The sequence below is a fragment of the Sapajus apella genome, unplaced genomic scaffold (genome assembly GCF_009761245.1).
Source record: "Sapajus apella isolate SASKATOON/1434 unplaced genomic scaffold, GSC_monkey_1.0 scaffold108, whole genome shotgun sequence".
Taxonomy (NCBI): domain Eukaryota; kingdom Metazoa; phylum Chordata; class Mammalia; order Primates; family Cebidae; genus Sapajus; species Sapajus apella.
In genome coordinates, this window is record NW_022437048.1 from 3084750 (window position 1) to 3103277 (window position 18528).

The 18528-nt window shown below is 31.7% G+C and overlaps 1 protein-coding gene across 6 annotated transcripts in view; it reads right to left on the reverse strand.

The window, feature by feature from the left end:
• The window catches only part of UBA6 (ubiquitin like modifier activating enzyme 6), a 74724-nt gene that overhangs the window by 12332 nt on the left and 43864 nt on the right, over positions 1 to 18528 (reverse strand). For all 6 annotated transcript variants that reach the window (XM_032259295.1, XM_032259300.1, XM_032259299.1 and 3 more), the window contains 13 exons: positions 17162 to 17305; positions 15438 to 15505; positions 14636 to 14714; positions 13287 to 13367; positions 9534 to 9611; positions 7351 to 7532; positions 5412 to 5517; positions 4391 to 4480; positions 4205 to 4285; positions 3337 to 3465; positions 1818 to 1869; positions 1609 to 1672; positions 386 to 455 (listed from right to left, as the gene is read on the reverse strand). In XM_032259295.1, the coding sequence (XP_032115186.1) occupies positions 386 to 455; positions 1609 to 1672; positions 1818 to 1869; positions 3337 to 3465; positions 4205 to 4285; positions 4391 to 4480; positions 5412 to 5517; positions 7351 to 7532; positions 9534 to 9611; positions 13287 to 13367; positions 14636 to 14714; positions 15438 to 15505; positions 17162 to 17305 (1224 nt within the window). The remainder of the gene's footprint in view (positions 1 to 385; positions 456 to 1608; positions 1673 to 1817; positions 1870 to 3336; positions 3466 to 4204; positions 4286 to 4390; positions 4481 to 5411; positions 5518 to 7350; positions 7533 to 9533; positions 9612 to 13286; positions 13368 to 14635; positions 14715 to 15437; positions 15506 to 17161; positions 17306 to 18528) is intronic.

Here is an 18528-nt window from a genome sequence, read left to right on the forward strand (position 1 = left end):
AAAATAAGTCAAACATATGTTAACAAAGAAAATTTCTAAGAAATATTTCAAAATTGCTATGAAATGATTCACTGTGGCTTTTTAGAATAGGATAACTGAAGTTGATAAACAGCTTATAAATATTTTTAAAATAAAGTTTGACTGCATTTCACAAATATTGCTGTTTCACTGCTTCAATTCAGAAAGAAAAATCTGGCTTCCACTTAGCAATACTGCAATGAGCTTTTAGCTTTCATTAAGTTAGTATGGACAAAAATACAATAAAAAGTCTATATCGAAAAGAATGATTCTTATAACTAATAAATATTTTCATGCAATTAGTGCATCAGTCATCTAATTCTAATTTGGTTTTGCATCACTTGTTAAGGCTTAAAGAATATCTTACCTCTTCTGTAAATGGAATACAATATACTGTAGCATATAGTTTTGCAGCATTCTGAAGGAAACTGAGATGCCTTTTAAAATTAAAAAAATAAAGCAAAGTTTGAATGCAAAGTTTTAAAGACGATACTTAATGCATTATGAACTATAGCCTTTAAATGTAATTTGAAGAAATATAACCACAGAATGATTGTTTCAGGGTTTTTTTAAGTTAGACAAAAAAATTCTGGTCTCTACCAAAACACTATAGAAGTTATAAAAGACAAAACATCAAACAGTAATTCTCAAAAACACTAACATTCAGGTAGTGATCATGACTACCTTCAGAAGGAGTGAGTGAACAGAAGTAGAAAACTCAGACCAGTGAACAAAAACATATTTTAAGTCATAAGAAATATTATACATTTGGTCTAATGAGTATATATCAAGTTCAAATTAAGTAAATGTGCTTATTTAAAAACAAAAGAAGGAAGTCCTATAGAAGAAGCAGTCCAGGATAAGGTGACTGGAAGCCTAAAACCATCACCAGATGAGAAAATTAAGCATAGAGTTATCTGTTGAAAGGAAGGTTAGTAAAGGCATGCTATGTGTTTAATTAAACTTTGATATACATAAGGCTGGGTGTGGTGGCAGGGACCTGTAATCCCAGCTATTTGGGAGGCTGAGGTGGGAGGTTTGCTTGAGCCCAGGAGTTCGAGGCCAGGCTGGGCCACATAGTGACACCTGTCTCTTTAAAAAAAAGAAATGGAAAAAATATACATACACACACAAGTGTGAATCTAATGTGTATCTAATATAGTGTCTCCAGGTATTCACACAAAGACAACTCCTTTGAAAATAATTTGAAATTATTTAGAAAGCTATTCAGTATTATTTTTTCCTCCATATAACTGAAGATTCTTTTATTTTGATTTAATTAAATATAAAAATGCATTGTCATTTTACTAATTTATGGATAAAGTAAAATGGTGATTTTGGTTTCAACTTAGATATTTATAATAAATAATGTGGTTATTTACCATGTAAATAAATGGATTGACATTTGTGTGGGAAGGGTTGTGGCTGGCTTTCTTGGTCAGAATGACTTGTTAACTCTTAAATTAACAGGGATAAAATAATTTAACATTAAAGAGCCTAAGGTTTTCAGTTTGCAATTTACACTTAAGGAATGTCCAGTTAAGAAATATATAATGAAGGATACATATAAAACTAAATATAAATACTTACAAAGGTTCGTTTAAATCAAATTTTATTGGAGAGGGCGGCCTCTTTGGCGACTGCCAAAACAAACCTAGCAAAAAGATACAAATATTTTCAATATTGGTCTAATGAGTATATATCAAGTTCAAATTAAGTAAATGTGCTGATTTAAAAACAAAAGAATATACAGCCAGTAATAAATTTCATTGAAATTTCTTCTCAACATTTACACTTACTGCCATCTTTTAATCGTATGTCCAGAGGGAAACAGTGAAGAAGCTGAAGGGCCTAAAGAAAAAAATGAATTAAAGGCATCCACTATTTATTATCTGAGGAAAAATTAAAATTTAAAAATATTGTGTGTAAATATATACACATGCCTCAAAAATCAAAACACATTAAGATACACAGTGAAGTCTCCCAACCACTCTTGTATTCCATCTGTCCATTCTCCTGTCACACTTCCTCATAAAGAAAAATCCAAAATAACATTTTCTAATTATTTGTTTTTTGGGAGGTGGTATCTACAGCAAACAAATATAGATTACTTACTCCTTGTTCTATAAATAGTTGCATATTTTAGATGTCATTCTGCTCTTTTTAAAGAGCTAATACTTAAATAACACAAAACCAGAAAAAACACACAGTATTTTGTATTTTTGAAATAATACATGTTTGAAATTTGCTTCAAAATCATCTAGGGGAAGGTAAGAATGAACAGGGATGGTGATGAAATAAGATTTATCTATCAATTGGTAATTGCTAAACCTGGGTGATAAGTAAATGACTATTACATTAGGGTTCATTATGCTATTTCTTCTACATTTCTACAGCTGAATTTATTTCATTATAAAAAAAGTTTAAAATAAAAAATAACAGAAGATAAGAACTAAAGAGTTCCTGAGATTTTGAAACAGAGGTCATTGATAATCATGAAGAGAACAATTTGAAGAGTAATTAGCAAAGAGGTCAAATTTACTGGGTGAGAATGCGGTAACACTGAGTAGTACAGACCACTTTTCCAAGAAGTAGAGCTCTGATGAAAGTAGAAAGACACAAGTACAAACAAAATATTTTTTAAGTGGGGTGTGGTGGCATGCACATGCCATCTGAGCTACTTAGGGGCTGCGGCAGGGATCACTTGAGCTGAGGAGTTCAGGGCCAGCCTGGACAACATAGGGAAAACCAGTTAAAAAAAAAAAAAAAAAAAAAAAAAAAAAAGAAGATGTTTTTAAAGAAGATGAACTTAAGAGCCTAAAGAGAGGGAAAGTCTAAAGAGAACGCAAGACACATTCCAGCAACTGTTTTTCACTGGAGGTAGGAACAATAGCTAATATTTCGTAATTTTTTTATGTGCCAGGCTCTGTTCTAAATGCTTCATAAGTCTTACCTCCTTTGATCCTCACCACTGCCTATGTATTAAGTACGAGTTTATTATTTCTATTTTACAGATGGGGAAACAGACATAAAATGTGATTATCAGATATGGGTGGAAATGGTAAAATCCCAGTAAAATTTCTGACTGAATATCCCTATTTTCTCAGTTTCTTACTTCTTCTATTCTGAACAAAATTCTTTTAGATTAGCATGTGCTCTCGTTTAACTTACTACTAATTTCTGAAAAGCTTGCCAAAATAAAGAATACAAGTTGCCAAAATAAAGAATACAAAATAAAGAATAGAGTAAAATTAATTTGTTAATGACTAAATAAGCCAAGGTCAGACTTTTTCTTAATGTCTCAGAATGCATACTTACCTTATGGTTAAAATATTTTTCAAACTTTAATCTTGCTAATTCTACACACTGAGACCAATTTCTAGGCCTTCTGCTAAGTAACTTTATAACTTGAAAACAGCCTTCTAAACTATGTCCACTCTGTATCTTCTAGAAAAGGAGAGAAAAAAAAAATCAACATACTTACAATTACAAACACATACACATCCCCCACCAAAAGTTAGCCTAAGTTTGAAGGGTCAACTCATGTGTTTTATGCTTTTATTTTTTCACCTCAAGCTCCTTGCCCCTTCTTTCCTCTTTTCCCTCTTTCTTTTCTTTTTGGAGAAGGGGAATGGGAAGAGATAGCACATAAAATGTTAACTCTGATTTCTTATTTTACAAGCTACCCTCATATTTTCCTAGCTGTAAGTTGTTAGTACTACATAAGTACTTACCATAAGTGCTATGAATATTTGCTACTAAAAAGTAGGCCTTGTTAGTATAAAAGAAAGTGAGAAAACATCTTTAAAGTTGCCTTCACTGTAAGAGTAGTAAATCTTGGGGATTACTGTTCCCTCATGAAATTTTCACTAGAACTTACCTCAATTTTTTTCTTTCCAAAGGACTTAATAAAAGCCCTTTTATTATTTGTAGCCCTTCTATCATAATTATCATATCTTTATTAGCTTGAACCATATGAATTGCTGTTTTGTGAGTCAAATATGGTCAAATATTGACAATTCTATACAGTTCACCCAAACCAAAGGAGGATCATTTGTGACCTAATTTCACTTTTTATGTATAATCACGCTTTATGGAGGTAAAATAAGTCACTTGTAGATGACTTGGAAATAAGACTACACTGAGACAAATTGTTAAGTTTGTATTGAAATGTATTTATTTTTACCTGTAAGACTTCTTCTGCAGACGAATAGGTTTGCCAAAATTTGTTAAACAATGAAGGTTTGTGGGAAAAGGAACTTTCAAACTGTAACAGAGAAAAAGAAAAAAAATTACAAATAGAAGTCTGTTCAAAGTCAGAAATATTTTCTTTCTGACTTCAAAGAAAATAAATTTAAACAGGAACTTTTACCTTATCTCTTGCCCATTGTATGGTATGTTCGATAGCAGCTGGAAAGGATTTTAGAGTACAAAATGGTATCTCCTCTTCTGGGGGATCCCGCTAATTTATAAAATATGACAACAGATACTTAAGGAGAAGCAATGACCAATTTTTATTGATTGAATTTACTTTTGAGCTTTAAGGCTATTAAAAATCCAAAATAAATAAAATCCAACCAGGCATTTCTATATCTTCTCTCTCCTAGGCAGTAAGAGAAGTTAATTCTTTTGACATTTAACCTATTTGTTAATAGTTACATAATGCCAATCATGAATCTTATTATTTGTGTACTCATTTGGTGCACCATGTAGTACTCATGACACACCATCATATATAAATCCTTTTTTTCTTCACGAATCAAGGTGACATTAAAAGTTTTATAACACTCCCTGTTTTGAAAGTAATTCAAGAATCCCCAGTGTAGTGCTCGGAATAGCATGAGCTTTCCCATGGAGAAAAACATTTGGGAATAGAAATTTGCCCTCAATGCTTGATACAGGTTTCTTGCAGAAAGCATGTATTAAATAAATGGCAAATACCTAAGTTGTTTTTTGTGGATAAAGTACCACTGAAGAAATCCACATTCTATGATAGGGTACATTTTGCCTAGGTTTATTGGTTTACCTAATCTAAAATGTCTCACTTTGTCTCAGCAAGTAAATAAAATTTTATGTCTTTGTTGACAGTTTTACTCTCAGTTTAATAGTCTGTTCTTAACAAACAATCTTACACTCAAAGAGCATCAGAAAACTAAACAAGCAGCTCTGAGAAATAAACAGAAAAATAATGCTCTAGAAATATCAGACACAAAATTCTGATAATTAAAGTTCAATTATATTTTTAAAATTGTACATGCACATTTGTATGAACATCATTGGCAGAGCAAAATCAGAAGGATTAGGAAAGCTAAATCAAATTGTTGGCTGATGAAGACAAAAATTATAAGAATTAAAAAAGACAAACATTTACTTCAAAATACTGGTTCACTTACATGACTATTGTAAGATTCAGTCAAATGTGGTACAATAACTTCAGTGTGTCCCTTAGTGCCCATTGTTCCAGAATCCAACAGAGGCCTTAGATTTGCTAAGCAACGACTATTTGAAAAGGTAACAAGTAAAAAGCAAAAAAGTGAGCGATAACAATTTAACCAAAGGACATCCTACTACTTTCTATTGACCATTTCACATACTTCTTGATCACTTCTTGAATGCAGTATTTTAAGAAAACAGATATATTACTATCAACCAACCAGTGGATCATTTCTGTCCGCCTATTCTGCACTATACATACAAATTTTGTTGTTCAATCTCATAATTTCTATCTCTCTCTCCTTCTACTAGTATCCTAAATCTGCGGCTTTGTTAACCTTTATCTCTAGGTTTAATTCCTAACAGTATTATTCCTTTTTCCTTGTTTTATATTTTTCTTTGGCTATTTTCTGACTACAAGTTCTACCACAATATCTCTTCTCAATATTTTCTTTAACCAAATAATATTAATCTTCTTTCTCAATACTTACAATACCTATATTCTACAATTTTAATTTCTTAAAGTTTTGCTTCCCCTCTTTGGCCCAAGATTACAAACTTTCCACATTTTTCAACTGATGAATTTTCCTCTGCTAATATGTCTGCTCTATACCCTAACATTAAGAAGTCACAGAAAGATGTAAGAAAGATGATGTAGGGTGTGAACACATTTATAGTCATTCATTTATCTACTTATTTAAGGAATATTTACTATGTGACATCATGTGTTGGGCACTGAGGATACAATGATGGAAAGTAAATGGTCCCTGGATTAATGATTTAGTGAGGACCCAAATATTAAACAAATATACATGTCAATAAAAATAAGTGTCATGAAAGAAAAAGTACAGAGTGCTATGAGAAATCACCATAGGAGGCTCTAATTTAGAATTTTGGGAAAAGAAAGTCTGTTTGGATAAAGAAATTTAGGCTGAAACTGAAAGGATGAAGAAAAAAGGCTAAACTAGGTAAAGAGTAGATAGGCAGATTAGAGATCAGGAAAAGCAAGAAAGAATTTCCTGAGGCTGAAGACTATTGTGTGTAAGGCCCTCATATAAAAAAGTGCTGAAGGCCTTGTAAGAACAGAGTGAGGCACAGACAGAAGAAGGGGACCCAAGAGGGAACAGATTAGAGCGGCTGTGAGTAATCAGCATGAGCTCGCCTGGTAGAAGAGTATGAGAAAACAGAAGAACACAAAAACAGTTAACGGAAAGTGCCAAGATGACGAACTTTCTGCTGTTGCCCTCAAGCAGAGGGACTTGGAGACCACACAACTGAAGCCAGAAAGGGAAAATAAGGAGAAGGAGGAGGAACCCAAGTAACTGTTGTTTAGTGCCCACCCCGCTGCCCTTCACCTGTGTGCTTGAAGCCAGTCCCACCAAGCTCATGTTTCCTCCACCAGTGCTCACAGGTCTCAGCACTGACGGCACCTTTAGCTTGAATGCAGTGGGTCCATTTTGTGCTTCCTACTTAGGTATCCTGTCTCTCCTGGGCCACTTTTAGAGGTGAAGGAGTTACTCCTTCTGTGTTTTCTATAGCAGTAAGGCTCACCCCAAAGTATTAAAAGTAGCTTTATAATTCAGAAAAAAAAAAAGACAGACAAAAAACTGAAAGGCACATGCAGCTAGATTAAGGGAAGCCAAGGGGGACTGGTAAAATGTTATACCGGCATGGTCAAAACATGAGAGGTACTCCATGAAAAACATTTAGGTTATGCTACAAATTTTGAATTTCATTCTAAGTATAATGGGAAATCATAAAAGGGTTTGTGTCTGAGGAGTACTACAACAGGAACATAAATAATAATCAGAAAATTCCGTAACTTTTCAATAAGTAATGTGAGAAATAGAAGTGAAAATTAAAGATAATTCTGTAGGAGTCTGAATTTCAAGAACATACCTGTCTACATATCTCCTGGCTTCCACATTATCTAATGCTGTAACAATTATATCTTGTTTAGTATAGAACTCATCATTGTAAATGGTCTCAGAGGCTGGACATACTTTGTCCAGGTGTGCATCTATCTTTATATGAGGATTTATTTTCAGAGTAGCATCAGCAGCAGTACAGCTTTTAGGTTTCTAAACAAATAATAAAAGCAGAAGGAATATGTTAAACAACAACAACAACAAAAAAAAAGACTAAGATTTTTCTATATATTCCAGAGTGATAAGAACGTGTAAGTTCAATCGCAGTCTATATATAAGGTAAGAGTAATGACATCAGTTTTCATCTTTGGTTTGCAGAAATTACATTAATTTTAATAACACCACATTAATAATGCACATTAGTCCAAATAATTCACAAATTATTAATAAGAATCTAAACAACTCCTATCTCATAGTTAAGTGCTTTATAGTTCTTAAAAGAAATTAAAAGTCCAATTACGAGCACAATTTTTCCCTGTTTGACTTGGTAAGTACATAGAAAAAAATGAGAACACATTCAGTAAAATATTGGAAATCAGCTCTGCAGAAGATAAGTTCTTAGAGGTATGACAGTTTAATACTTTGGTACTAACATATTTTGAAATTATTATTTCTGGATGGAAATATTTTCAGAAATTATGTATCAGTTTTATAAAAAAGTGTACAGTAGTTTCCCCTTATCTGCATTTCACAACCCCCAAGGATGGCTGAAACTACAGACAGTACAAAATCCTACATATACTATGTATTTTCATATACATATACACCTATGATAAAGTTTAATTTCTAAATTAGGCATAGTAAGAGATTAATAACAATAAAGCAGAACAATCATAACAATATACATTAATAAAAGACAGTGAATTTGGTCTCCTCCTCTCAAAATATAGTATCTTATTGTACCACACTGTACTTAACCTATTTTCAGATCCTGATTGACCATGGCTAACTGAAACTATGGCAAGCAAAACTGGATACCACTGATAAAGGGTACCACTGTACTCTAAATATATTTTATTCTTTCTTTCCTTAAAAAGATTTAGTTACTATTTTAAATCATGGGTATCATTTCAGGCACTGTCACTATTCATTTGCTTTGGCACTAAATATCTTTAGGCCATTTTGTTTAAGTTCACACATCTAGTTTTAAAGATATTTCTGTCTCTTCTCACATTGGTAGGCTGACTTGTTTCACTTGTTAGTGTTCTAAGTGTACAAACAAATCTAAACTTTGTTAGAACTCAGTAAAATAAGAACAAACAGGCCTTTATAGTTCTTCTCTAAGTAAAATGCACCAAGTGAAGCAAATACACTTTGCAATGTATTTTAGCTCACAACAGACCCTATTACTTTGTCTATAATATTTGGATAAGCGAGGCAATTAGATCAACTATGACATCTGCTTCATTTACTTTTTGTTCATGACATTACTAAGCTTAGTTTACTAAGACTGGCAATGAGTTGTTGAACAATAAAGGAAAAAGTTTTTTACAAACATTTCTTTAGGGTAGAAATGGTTTTTCCCTAGGTTGCCAAGGCTGGTCTTGAACTTGTAACCTCAAGCAATCCTCCTGTGTTGTCCTCCCAAAATGGTGGGATTACAGGTGTGAGCTATTGTGCCTGGCTGAAACATTTCTACAGTAAAAGCAAATTTTCTTTACTAAAAATGCATTTTTTCCTGAATTAAATATTTTGGTGTCTATAAAAAATGAGACTGAGAACAAGCATTATTTTACGATAAAAAGGGATGTTAAATAGTCAAACGATCAAAAGAGCACAAAAATTCTAAGTGCTAAACTTTTACCTGATTTATGACAAGGATATAAAAAAGAGTGCCAAATTTGCAAACTATCAAAACCTCAAATTAGAAACATATTTCTATATACTTACTTAAACATACCTTGGTGATTACAAAATGAAAAAAATACTGCTCATTTCACGACTCAGATTTTAATATACAAAATCAATGCAAAAATCAATATTGTGCATTAAATAATTTCATACTTTTCCCTTTTGTCATTACCATTGATAATTTGAAAGATCCTAATAAAATAACACAATTAGAATTGTTCAATCACTATTTTCTATTTATTAAAAGGAAACTTTTCTTTTTTATATAATGGATGATTTAAATTTGAAACAATAGCAACATACCTGTATGTGATGAGGACGAAATAGGAACTGTCTATTTAAGTTGGACTTTTCTATCAAGTCAGGATCTGTAACTGTAACCTAGTATCAAGAAAATATGGCTGAAATTACATAATGGATAAATTTTAATCTAGCCTTTCTTTCCTTAGTAATGACTAAAAAACTCCCGACAAATTATTCTAAATTAGTCTGGTTGGTAAAGGTTAAAATGATATAAACATTCCCAAATAGTTACCAATACTACTCTTTTATATTTCATTTAATTGTAATTAATGTTTTACATAGGAGCACATCAAAATAGCCGAAGCCAATTGTAATTCCTCTTCAAACTTTTTTCTAATTATTCATAACAAAACAGAACAAAACTTTTTAGAACTGTGAAATGGATTAGCTGCAGAGGAGCTAGCTCTTCTTTCTAAACTTATGATATATACCCTTAATCTCAACGAATTTGGAAAGAATACTTATATGTATTAATTTGAAAGGGACTTTGGCAAAGCAGAGGCCTACAAACTACTAGGTAGCCTGCCTATTTTTGTAAATAAAAGTTTTACTGAAACACTGTCATATCATTTAAGAATTGTCTATTGCTGTTTTCATGGTTCTAGGAGCAGAACTGAGTAGTTGTGACAGAGATCTTTGGTCTGCAAACCTGAAATCTTTGCTATCTTGTCCTTTAAGAAAAAGTCTGCAGGCTCATTCTAAAGGATGCAATAAAGTAAACAAACTCAAGATAATCTGAAGAGTATTCAAAATGCATTTGTGACTTTGGCATTTTTAAATAATATTTGTGTAGGTGTACAATGTCTCAGACTGTATTCCACATTTATTTTCTTTTAGTTGATAGTTCCTTGATATTTTTAATATTTCTCTGTAATCATGTTAGAGTATCTCTTTTAATAGAAAAAAGGTCAATCAGAAAATATATTTTAACAAAAAAGCTTAATCAATTCACTGTTCACTGACAATAAGGCTTTTTCCTTCCACCTCTGCTTTTCATTCCCCTCTATTTTTGCTTTCTACTGGACTGACCAAGTTTTCTTGATTCCTACTGTCCCCAACTCCCCAAACTGGTTTAGAATCTAAGCGCCTAATGTGGTTATGCTCAAAATTTTAACATGCTCATGTGACTTAAGATCTAAAACTAATTAAAATTTCTATCTATCTTCCTCCTGAGCACTGAGAATATCTAAACCATTTAATTTAGACCTCTCCAGTTTACTTTCTATGAGATCAAGTTACACTTAAACTTTTAACACTCTCACTCTAAGGTTTTTAAAAATCAATGCTTATGTAAATCAATGAATGCTGACAAATGCCTCTGCATACTCTTTATACACTGCCTACACAACCTAACATCTTTCAATAAGAACCAATAAGTAGTAATCTTTCACCATTTTATTTGTCGGCTATCTTTTCTTTGCTCTCCCTCTTAAGCTGAGTATGAAAATCTAGGTTAATGGTAATTTTTCCTTACACTATGAAGATATGCTTCCATTATCTTCCATTTATTGCTGATGAAAAGTCTATTATGTAATCTCTTTTTTTAATCTTTGCTTTTGATTTGTTTGGGACTAGTTTATCTTCCAATTTGAAAACGACTGTCTTTCTTCAACTCTGGGAACTTTTGTCATTATCTTTGGAATATATTGCTTCTTCTCCCTTCTCTTTATCTCTGGAAATTCTTCTAGACCTATATTGGACCTTGCAAACCCACTCTCTTTCATTAAAAAAAGATATCTTTCTGCACTACATTCTGGGTATTTATATTTACCTTTGATTTGTCCATTCTCACCTCAGTTATATTTGAATCTTAATATTAGTGATTACACAGAAATTCTTACTTGGCTTCCTGTAAAACTTTCAGTGTCTTTTTTTCCTGTTTCTAGTCCTCTTTATCTCTAATCATTTTTAACTTTAAAGTTTGTTCTATTTTCTGTAAAGTTTTCTACTATTGGTAGCACTTCTATTACCTATAATACTTAGGAGACTAATTCTTTTACATGCCATGGCTGATTCTTGAAGTGGTTCCCTTTCTAGGGAATAGTAATTTTTTAATTTGAATTGTGTTTAATGAAGGCTGGTTTTTCTGCATAATCCTGAGTGTGCTATTATTATCATGATACAGTTTTACATTTGCTTTAAAGGTCTGGAAGTTTTAGTAGATCTAAATTTGTTATACTACTTTCTCTGCTTAAAGTTTTTACATGATGTAATTTTGGACCCCAGATCCGGGTGTGGCACACGCTGTGAGTTTCAATTTCTCATTTGTGACTTCAGTTTTTACTTAACATTTTGGACAGACATTCAAGACAGAAACACTTGTAAATGGCTTTCAACTCAGGATTTGTTCTTCTCTCTTGGTTCCTACCATCTGGGAATTTCTCTTTTCAGCTTGGCTACATATGTAAACACTTAAAAAAAAAAAAGTATAAACTCTTTCACGGCAAATATAATTTACAATGAAAGATTAAATACAGAATTTCCTTTTATCAAACTCTTTCAACCTGCCTAAATGATTTCAAACAGGAACAGATATTCTAAGATATATATTCTGTTTGAAGGACATTCCCAAGGCCCTTTGAAAGATGATTAACCCTAAAGAAATTGCCTACATTTACTAAGCTTTTTAAAAATACTATTGCCCATGCTGCATAAGCATTATGGGCCCTCTAAGACAAAAAGATCTGGTTGGTGAATAAGAGTGAAAAAAAAAAAAAAAAAGGTATTTATCTGAGGACTTAAAAAAAATGTATACAGTAAGTCTACGTGTTTGCAGTAATACAGAAGCCTGTCCACATTAACTTACATTGTTTTGTTGTCTGAAGTCAGTAGGTTTCTTCACTACAGTTCTTTTCCTGACCTTTACATGCTAATGTGCATCATGAATTTCCAAGGAGTTAAAGTATTCGGGTGATTCCTAAGCTGATGTAACCAAAGAATTTTTTCTTTTTATATCTCTTTCAAAATCACCAGAAGTAATAGTGGTTTGTGGAGCAGTATTTAGGACATGTTAATATAAACATGGAACATCTGCCTGTAACTATGATATAATGAATGCTCTTTGAATTAGAATAAAAAGCCCAGTTTAATAAACTACAAAAGGTGAACTATCATATAAATTTTAGTCATTTAATTAGTCTTCTGTTAGTCACCGTGATAAATCTATGAACTCACTAATGGAAGCTAGTTTACATCTTAAAAGGCAAAACTAGCACCAGTGAAATAAATTTCTATTTAAATATATGACATGGCTTGCAATTAACTCACATTTAGAGCCTTAAGAATTTAAATTTTACACTGAGATTTGTATTTTTCCCATTACTTTTAATATTCACTAATTGAAACTACAACTGAGTACTCTGCAACTCTGTGACGTTAGCTTCAGTTATCTTAAAGATTTAACAATTAATAAACACCATCTAAAAGAATTAACAACAACATGCTTTATACTTTGCAAAGCCCTTTCACATTTGATCTTCACAATAACGTTATAAGGTAAGTGGCACAAATGCCAGTTTCACAGTAGTAGAGAAGAAAACTGAGGAAGGAATTAATTTGCTACAAAAGAAAGAGAAGTAATTTGCTATTAGGTAACTTAAGTTTTGAAAAGTAGTCAGAAGGGCATGAGAATCAATTTTTAGTTCAATGCTCTATTTTCAAAAATTGATACTTCAGATTTATGTAGTCAAATATAGCTGAAAAAAGGGCAACAACAGAAATATAAACTTTTAACTCTCAAGGATTGATTCTTACCATTCCTTTCTCTTTGCTTGTTCCAACACCAAGTAAAGCAAAATTTTTTAGCATTTCACAGCCTATGGCTCCACATCCTACCTATGGAAGAGAAAAACGGTATATATCAGATTAAAATAACTTGATCATTTGTGACTCATTTTACTTGGAAATATTTAACAGGTTTATTTTACCACTGTGTTTCAAAGAAAAAAAAAGTATAAACCAAATAAGGAAAAGCATAATTTTATAATTTCTTTAAACAGAAGACATTAAAAAATTTCAATATACGTCAAACATTAAGCCACTTATGCAAGATCAAAATAAATACAATATAATGTTAGTATATTTTAATAAAAATGGTTCCTCCCTTTTGGTTATTTCTCAAACTTATTTGCTGCATAAAGCTATTTGAAGACTTCTATTATCTAAAATTAATAATACTAGATTCCATATGCATGTAAAAAGCTCAGTAATAACTAATTTTCAAAACATTAAAGATGATTACTAAGAATCAGCAGTAATTTTCAGGGCTAATTATAATAACAATAAATAGCAGGAAGAGGGCTTTTATGTTATTGGGGAAAATTTCCCTGCCAATGCACTAAGACAATTAAGAAACACAGGCTGGGTGCGGTGGCTCACGCCTATAATCCCAGAACTTTGGGAGGCTGAGGTGGGCAGATCACAAGGTCAGGAGTTCAAGACCAGCCCGGCCAATATAGTGAAACCCCATCTCTATTGAAAATACAAAAATTAGTCATGTGTGGTGGTGCATGCCTGTAGTTCCAGCTACTCAGGAGGCTGAGGGAAAATAATCACTTGAACCCGGAGGTAGAGGTTGCAGTGAGTAGAGATCATGCCACTGCACTCCAGCCTGGGCAAGAGAGAGAGACTCCGTTTCAAAAATAAAAAATAAATAAATAAATAAAAATAAATTCAGAATACACTTATATATTCCTTCATTTAGTGAGAAAAAAAATTTTTGAAACCCACCAATTTTCAAACATATTGCTAGAATATAATCTAATGTTCAAAATTGTCATACTCATCCTTTTACTTTAAATATATTAGTTAGACCAGAGGATCGAAAATTTTTTCTGTAAAGGGCCAGACAGCAAATAATTTCAGCTCTACAGGCCATATGGTCTCAGAAAGTACTTACTATGTATTTATTTTTTAGGTTGGTTACACTGTATATCATCTATAATTACATACAGTACAGGAAAATAATCTAGCACACCAAAATTTTAGCATTTTTAAATTCACTTGTACTTTACACACTTAGACTCAAATTTGTTTTAATAAACTTGATGATATATGATAGCAGTTTGAACACACTACTTATTTCCATGATTATTCATACTTACTAAGAAGATATTTAAATTTTGCAGTTTCTGACACAAAGTGTCTCCAATGCAGGCTCTTAAGGCATCATATCTATCTCCTCTGAAAAAAATAACATATATCAAAAAACCAGAAAAGAATAAAAAACATTAAAATTATTTTCATTGTCATTAATACGAATTTAATGTTGTACTTTAAAATGCAATATTCTTTAAAAGTTTCCCCTAACCAATCTGATGAACTATCTTAATTGAAAAAGAAAAGCCCCCATAAAGAAATCCAGTTTTCCTTTTCCACTTGACTTAATAGTCTAAATACAAATAAGTGAAGGTGACTTTGGTTTGTCTAGAAAAAAAATTTTCCTAAGCCAGAGATTTTTAAGCAAAGTTCTTAGAGAAATCTATGGATGAGGTTTGGAGCTGATAAACCATTTAAAATCAAAGGCAGAAATTTGGGTTATGTTTATTTTAGGGAGAAATTATTCTAAACTTTTCATTCTCAAAAAGACTTATGACCCAAAAAAGTAAAGAATGACTTATATAAATAAAGACTGCACGTAGCAGTTTTTTTCCATCTAACATCATTAAGGTATTTTAAATGCTAACTATTTGCATGGCATACAATTTAAAACTTTGTATTCACTATCAGATAGTAAAGAGATATGACATTATTGTGACATTTAAAATGACTCCTAAATAGAGAAAAAAACAGCTACATAAGTGATTTAGGAGAAAAGACATATAAAACAAAGATATGTTTAGACAAAACTTTAAAAAAAAAAATCTATTTTCTTCTTATAAAAAGCAAGAGAAATTTCATTATTACCGTGGGAGAAATTCTTCACATTCAGGTTTGCCTAGTGATTCGACAATATCAGCTGCTTCAAGATATAACTTAAAGTAGAAGATTAAAAACATAATTATTATATATAAAGCTTAAATTACTAAATAAGAACTTTCATTATAGTTATTTAATAATCATTAAGGAAAAAATTATTAAAATCTGGCAATTCAGAGTAAAATATTTAAAAATATAATTAAAAATATATAATATACATTACTATATTCTCTCATTAAAATAATTGTAAAACCTGAGGTGACCATTAAAAGATATAATTTGATTCATGTCACTAAACATGATGTATTCTAATTTTAAACCAAAGGAAATTTCACCTCCAAATCTATTTTTCGTAACTACACAAAAGCTTTGAGAAGTCCCCATTCAATTTCAGCTATATTTGTATAAGAAATTTATTACTTTTTGAGAAGAAAGTACTTATTCTGTATTTATTTTTTAGCTTGGATACACCGTATGTTATCTGTAATTACACACAGTATAGGAAAATAATCTAGGAAACCAAAATTTCAGCATTTTAAAAAATACCAAAGATAATTAGTTTAAGTTAATGAAGAACAGAATTGAATCTTACTCTCATTTTCATTTAATTAACTTGTGTGGCTAAATCTGAACACAATAAAATGGTTATTTATTTTATTATAACACAGAATCTATATTAACAATTAATTTTTATTATTTCTCATGATGTTAACACAGTTATCTGTTTTTTTTTTTTTTTGTTTTTCTGTTGAGACAGAGTCTTGCTCTGTTGCCCAGACTGGAGTACAGTGGTATGATCTCTGCTCACTGCAACCTCTGCCTCCTGGGTTTAAGGGATTATCCTGCCTCAGCATCCCAAGTAGCTGGGATTAAAGGCGTGTGCCACCACACCCGGCTAATTCTTTGTATTTTTAGTAGAAATGGAGTTTCACTGTGTTAGCCAGGATGGTCTCAATCTCCTGACCTCATGATCCACCAGCTTCAGCCTCCCAAAGTGCTGGGATTACAAGCCTGAGCCACTGTGCTCTGCCTAACAGTTATCTTTAAAGCAGACTTTTCGTAATGCACTTGTATTCTGTGTTAACATAAAGAATTCAGCAGCAAAATAGCATTATGTGAGTACCTTTCAAAACATAAAAAAATGATAAATGTTATATTTAAAACATTTACGGTATTTCAACAGAGAAAGGGCCTGTAGGCAGTATCTTTTCACACCTTCTGCCAATTATTTCTTCAGGTAAAATAAATGGGGGTTTTTATTCCATCTTGTGTTGTTCATACCGCATGCAAATCTAAAACCTGTACCATTCCCATGTTCTCCACTTTTGTAAGTTTATACCTAGAAAGGGAACCTGAAGATTCATGATCATAAAAGATTCCATGGAACAAATTCAAGAGTATTGAGAGCCTGAGAATGCTAAGCTTATGGTACTGGAGAATAATTACCGATAAGGATAGGACATTCATTCCTTTACTATCACAACTAAGGGAAATACATCTGAGAAGGCAAATTCAGGTTTATCTCAATAGCCCTAAAATATCATCCTGTTAATTTCAATCACAGAATCAAGTGTTGGAGGCACACTGCTTGCATTTTTTTCATGCATCAAAAAGTATTTTAGGGTTGCTTTTCTAATATATTAATACTACATTGTAATACATAACACATTCATTTCATGAGTAAAGAAATCAACCTTAAAAACAGAACTAACCCACTGGCACAAAGGAGAAAATTTTCCTGTCACAGCTTTCAATACTTCTTGGCTGGCAACACCTCCTACTGCTGCAGCAAGTGGGGATAAAAAGCCTTGAGCAGTCCAAGAGAGCCAATGCACAATGTCAGCATTTACATCAGGCTAAAACAAAAGCCATAAAAGATAATAATATTAACAGCATTTACACAGTACACTTAAAATTTTAATGACTAAATGTTAGAATTAGAACTTCGAAAAAAGCTATTCAATTCCCCTACTTAATAGCTCTAAAAAGTCACAATTTCATGAAAACAGACTCATTTGCATGTTACCTTAAGTAGTGTCTTCCTTTACTACTGCCTGCCCATTTTTGTTTTTGGACTCTATACATCACTCTAGGGCATCATTTATAATTAACTCAAATATCTGCCATTTATATTTTTTGTCAAAGAACAGTTCTGTGATGCCAGTCAGGCATTATTTAGAAATAAATAGATTTTTTTTAAAAAAAGTTTGTTAATAAAAACTACTCTGAGAAAATCCTAAACTAAGATAAATAAAAATAAAATGATCTTAAAAATGATAAGCTATCAGTTTGTGTTGGAGGTTGTAAATAAAAACTGTACTGACTAACGACACAATACATTGTTAGGGCTAATGTTTTCAATTACACTAAAAGTTATGTTTCTTAAAATAGAATATTTTAAAGGAAATATTGGAAAACTGAATTTTCGATCTATCATTTTAGCATAATTTCTTATACATGATAAAGATCTTATCATGAGCTCTGTTTTCTCTTTCTCTTCCTATTCTTTAAACATCAGTAATCTTAATTTTAACCCTAAACTTCAAGTTGGCCTAATTTGTCTTCTGAAATCCTATGTAAAAGAACAGTTCTTATACATGTAGGAGGGGAAAAAGAAGAGTTTTTATTACACTTTGAAAAATATTTGTGATACAAAATGGTTACTACTTACTCACTCATCCACGCCTCCATTTCAATTTCCTATATCTCATTATTTACAACTATTGAGCACTAACCTCGACCAAGATCAATTACAATTTAAATTCTGAAGTTTTTTAATGTGGATATTGGTGGTGATAACATTAAAATAACGATAAGAATGATAATAACAGTATAAATGAGTGCTTACCATACCAGGTTGTGTATCAAGTCCTTACATAATCTTCAAAGTAATCCTTATAAATATAATTTCTATTATACAAGAAAACTGAAACACTGAAAAATTAAGTAACTTATTCAAGATTTTATAGCTAGTAAATGGGGAAGCCAGGATATGGATCCAAAAAGTTCAACTTTATAGGTTTATTCTCACCATTAGGTTATGCAGCCTCCCAGGATTCTTTATTTTTTTAGTAAACAA